The sequence below is a fragment of the Olea europaea genome, chromosome 6 (assembly GCF_002742605.1).
Source record: "Olea europaea var. sylvestris chromosome 6, O_europaea_v1, whole genome shotgun sequence".
NCBI lineage: Eukaryota > Viridiplantae > Streptophyta > Magnoliopsida > Lamiales > Oleaceae > Olea > Olea europaea.
In genome coordinates, this window is record NC_036242.1 from 7,160,483 (window position 1) to 7,165,319 (window position 4,837).

General features: G+C 32.9%; 1 protein-coding gene across 1 annotated transcript; it reads left to right on the plus strand.

Moving 5' to 3' along the window:
- The first annotated feature begins 629 nt into the window (after window positions 1–629).
- LOC111395074 (beta-caryophyllene synthase-like) lies at window positions 630–4,604 on the plus strand. Its single transcript, XM_023021094.1, has 7 exons — window positions 630–671; window positions 2,407–2,683; window positions 2,928–3,294; window positions 3,375–3,593; window positions 3,704–3,833; window positions 3,911–4,159; window positions 4,317–4,604. Exons 2-7 carry the CDS (start codon window positions 2,461–2,463, stop codon window positions 4,602–4,604), a joined length of 1,476 nt encoding a protein of 491 aa, XP_022876862.1. The 5' UTR covers window positions 630–671; window positions 2,407–2,460.
- Window positions 4,605–4,837: the final 233 nt, after the last annotated feature.

Genomic DNA, 4,837 nt, shown 5'->3' on the forward strand with positions numbered 1-4,837 from the left:
ACTTTTAACTGAGATGAGATAAATAGTTTTAGTTAAAAGAAATATCATGATAAATTGTCATAATATCTTAAAATTTTGAAAAATACGATTTATTTTTCAAAAAAATTATATGTTTTGCCGAAATGATTGACAAATATTTAACAAATCACCATAAACACTTGTTATAGAATAATTGAATAATGCAGATTAAAAATAGTTTGAATAATTTAAATTTCTTGATTTAGTAGTATTTTCTCTAATTTCATGATTTATTAATTGGTATATTATTAATTTGGTGGGAGTTGGTGGGGGTGGGGTAGGAGTAGGTGGGGATAATTAATTCTAATTAATTGTATATTATATATATTATTTACAATTAATTGGAATTACACTTGAATTTTGAAATAATTTGACAAGTTTGCTAATTTTAAAATGTGATTCTTATATGTCGGAGTTATATATTATTCTCCTATAAATACCCATCAAACGAACTTGTCAATTCACCATTGAAGTGGGAAGCATTTCTTCGATTTACTATCCAAATTTTGAAAGTGAAATACGGAAATGGATAACCAAATCCATGCATCTGCTACTCCATCTTCCACCAAAAATATGAGATTCAGGATACTCATCGTTCTATCACGTATCATCCTACCATTTGGGGAGATTATTTCCTTGTGTATACTTCTAATGTAAATCAGCTTGACCTTTTGTTCTGTTGGGAATTTACTTAAACATGCATAGCAGAAATAAAACAATTTCAATTCACACCAGGATTCATCTTTGTATTTAGATAAGAATTGTGATGAGAATTATAACTTTTCTTGAATTTGCGAACTCCTTTGCATTATCTTTGTTCCAGCAACTTGGATCTACTTTCCACAGCCGTCCAATTGTCTAGCCTCTAATGAAAATCCACACAAAAAATAGATTGCAACTGCTGGGGTTTTTTTCTCTTGTGCCAGCAAGAATTATGAAAAACTATATGGATCTAAAATCCTAGCCATGTATTTATAAGCCCAAACGGGCACGGACCGATCTGATCCAATATTTAATTAATCCATTTAATTAAATCCGATCCGTGAATTAATTAATCAAATTAATTAATTCAAGGCTATAAATAACCAATCCAATTAATTAATTTATCCAACGATTGTTAAATTAATTAATTGGCAATTTACAATCTTCCAATTCTCTTTTGTGTGCAACCCATTAGGTTCCCGACCACAATGTCTAACGACGTGAAATATTATTTTGATCTAATAAAAATGATAAATTAAACACCCTTATAATTTATGACAAATTCACACTCGCCGTCCCAGATTAACATCTAGCAATGTATCAGGGCAACACATGTTGCCTAACGACGTGAAATATTATTTTGATCTAATAAAAATGATAAATTAAACACCCTTTTAATTTATCACAAATTCACACTCGCCGTCCCAGATTGACATCTAGCAATGTATCAGGGCAACACATGTGACTGGAAATATCACGTGGTATGACAAAATCAAAACTGTTCGTTTACCATGAAACTATAATCCATTCGTCAATATGATCCGATCAATTACGAGATATAGAAGTCTGTCAATCTCGATTATCGATCATATCTTTCATTCTACTATTAAGTCAATATGAGTCGAAAACTCCTTTTCGACTTATGTGTATACCTTGGCCAAGGATTTCATTATTGACTTAATTGAACGAAATGCAGATCACAATCTCTTTCTATCTAAAAGTCACGAATCCTCTATTGGTTATTCACAACCTTCATATGGTTCTTGACATACCCAAACGATATCGTATTAGTGGTAGTGGTCCTTGGTAGAGCAACATCCAACACCGTCAAAGCATGATTGTCCTCATACAAGGCACTATGATGACTTCAAGTCATAGGACCAATCCCACTACCGAACGTTAGAGATTAACCACTGACACTCAGATAGTTATCTATGTGGAATCTCTTAGCAGGTCTCCAATATTTTGCTCTACAATAAAACATCCACGTGTTCATTTAAGTGTAACCACACTTTAGCTTGTGAGATCAGCTACTTACTTCACAAGTAGGAAATGTCACACGTGATGGTCTATCTGTAATAACGATATCCATATCTCATTACTACTTACGACCACGGATTATTCAAGATCTAATTAAACGTAATTTGTATCTCACAATCACAACTCCTTGTGATTAACAAATCACTTAAACTTGAATCTTCGTACTCTATTATTTAATATAATTTATCAAAAAATTAATTTAAATAAATAATAGATCTTGCCAAAATTAAATACATTAAACATATTAAACGTGTTTACAACCTAAATCGGTTGAATCTAGGGCATAACACTCACATGTTCTTCGTTAATTAACTGAAATATAATTGTGTTAAAAAGTTAAATGGATGCTTCCACTTACTTGAGCAGGATATATTGGCCCACGAAGAGCAAGAACGTCAAAGATTAAAAGATGAAGTGAAAATGTTGCTAACAGCTGCTCCAGATGGTTCGGTGTATAAACTAGATCTCATCGATGCAATCCAACATCTTGGAGTTGGTTACCATTTTGAAATAGAAATTGAAAAATCTTTAAAATACATCTATGAAACTTATCGTGAAAGTCACAATAAACAAAACAATGATCTTCGTGCTATTGCTCTTCGATTTCGGTTATTTAGACAACAAGGATATTATGTCTCATGTGGTAAGTAATTTTTGTTTACGTGATTCATAACATTTTGGGAAATTGAATTGACAATAACATATGTATGCACATGTAATAAAAGATTGTAATATGCTTATTTTCTTATGCTTCTAAGCAAGTCAAATATACTTTATACAAGTTAGTTATGATTTTTAAAGCTACTTTTTTACTTACAAAATTAACTTTTCTTTAACATGACCAAACATGAATATGGTACATTTAATGATTTTTCGGGCTGAGGCAGATGTGTTCAACAAATTCAAGGACAGCCAAGGAGAATTTGAGGATTCTTTGATTCGCGATGTACCAGGGATGTTAAGCTTGTACGAGGCTGCACACTTTGGAGTACACGGGGAGGAAATTTTAGAAGAAGCATTGAAGTTTTCTACCTCTCACCTCGGATCCATGATCCACCAGGTGAGCAATTGTCTCTCCAGACAAGTTAGTGACACCTTGGAGATGCCGATTCATAAAACTTTGACAAAGCTCGGAGTTAAGAAATTCTTGTCCATTTACCAAGAATCCGGTGAAGACATTCTCCTGAATTTTGCAAAATTAGACTTCAACATAGTGCAGAAGATGCATCAGAAGGAGCTAAGTGACATTACACAGTTTGTTTTGTGAAGCTTCACTGTGTATATATGCACTTATATATTGGTAAAATTTATTTACTTTCGGATGTGAATTGCAGGTGGTGGAAGGCTTTAGAGTTTGGAAAAAAATTTCCTTTTGCAAGAGATAGGCTGGTGGAATGCCACTTTTGGATATTATGTGTCTACTTTAAGCCCCAATACTCTCTTTCAAGGAAAATTCTAACCAAAGTAATCACAATGGCTTCTACTATTGATGACATCTATGATGTTTATGGCACCCTAGATGAACTTAAACTTTTCACAGATGCCATTGAAATGAGAGTTTTGAGTTGTTCTTTGTATCATAATGTCTAAAAGCATATTTATTTATAGCAAAATATATAATACAAATAGATCCCGATTTGATATTGAATATTTTCATGAGCAGGTGGGATTTTAGTGCCGTAGATCAATTACCATCGTACATGCAATACCTTTACAAATCTCTTTTAGATGTTTATCTCAAATCTGAGAAAGAGTTAGGAAAATCGTATCGTGTTCACTACGCGATTGATGAGGTAATCAATATTAATAAAGTTGCTTGACTTTTATCAAAATTACATCCAATATATCTAATTGAAGTTTCAATTTACAGATGAAAAAATTAGTCCAAGCATATTTCAAAGAGGCAAAATGGACGTACAACAAATGTACTCCAAAACTTGAAGAGTATATGAAAGTTGCACTAGTATCCAGTGGCTACATGATGCAATCTACAATGTCTTTGGTAGGTATGGGGGAGCTGGTAACTAAGGAAGCCTTTGATTGGATTTCAAGTGAACCATTATCAGTTCGTGCTTCATCAATTATTGCTAGACTAATGGACGATATGGTTGGACAAGGGGTAAGATGTCTTAATTCTTAGAAATTGATTTTATTTAAATTACACAAGTTCGTCACACGTGTTTTTTTTGTTCTTATGGCCGTCAACAGATGAGAAAAATGTAATAGCCTGCTCAGCATTAGATTAACAAGTTTTGTGTTGTGTTACTTTTATGCAGTTTGAGCAAAAAATAATGGCAGTTGAATGTTACATAAAAGAGAAAGGAGCTTCAAAAGAAGATGCATTTGCTGTATTTCAAACACAAGTCATGAATGCATGGAAGGATATAAAACAAGAATCTATCAATTCAGATGTAGTACCAATGGCTGTTCTCGTACAAGTAGTCAATCTTGCACGTGTCATCAATCTTATATACAAAGACGGTGATGGAGACACAAATTCTAAAACAAAGTTGAAAGATTTCATAACAGCGATACTCATTCAACCAGTGACAATATCCAAATGAGCATAGTAGTGGTGCAGGTGACTTCCATTTTAATGTACCACCTCATTGTCATCCATATTTAGTGCTGTGTTGTCAAATTCTACAACATAATTAGGTCTTGGTTAAGGTTATTCAAACATTGAGTTTCCTCGTATCTAAATGTGTCAATAATTGAACTATATATCTACTAGAAAGCCCTTGGAGTAGCTAAAAATTTGTATTTGTTTTGTCCAATGCTCTAAATAATGATATTA

What these genes read in the sequence shown, in the direction of transcription:
- LOC111395074 (XM_023021094.1), top strand. Translation starts at nt 2,461, where the DNA reads ATGTTGCTAACAGCTGCTCCAGATGGTTCGGTGTATAAACTAGATCTC. An exon ending in TTCACAGATGCCATTGAAAT is followed by an intron (nt 3,594 to 3,703) that starts GAGAGTTTTGAG and finishes TTTCATGAGCAG; the next exon opens with GTGGGATTTTAGTGCCGTAG. An exon ending in ACGATATGGTTGGACAAGGG is followed by an intron (nt 4,160 to 4,316) that starts GTAAGATGTCTT and finishes ACTTTTATGCAG; the next exon opens with TTTGAGCAAAAAATAATGGC.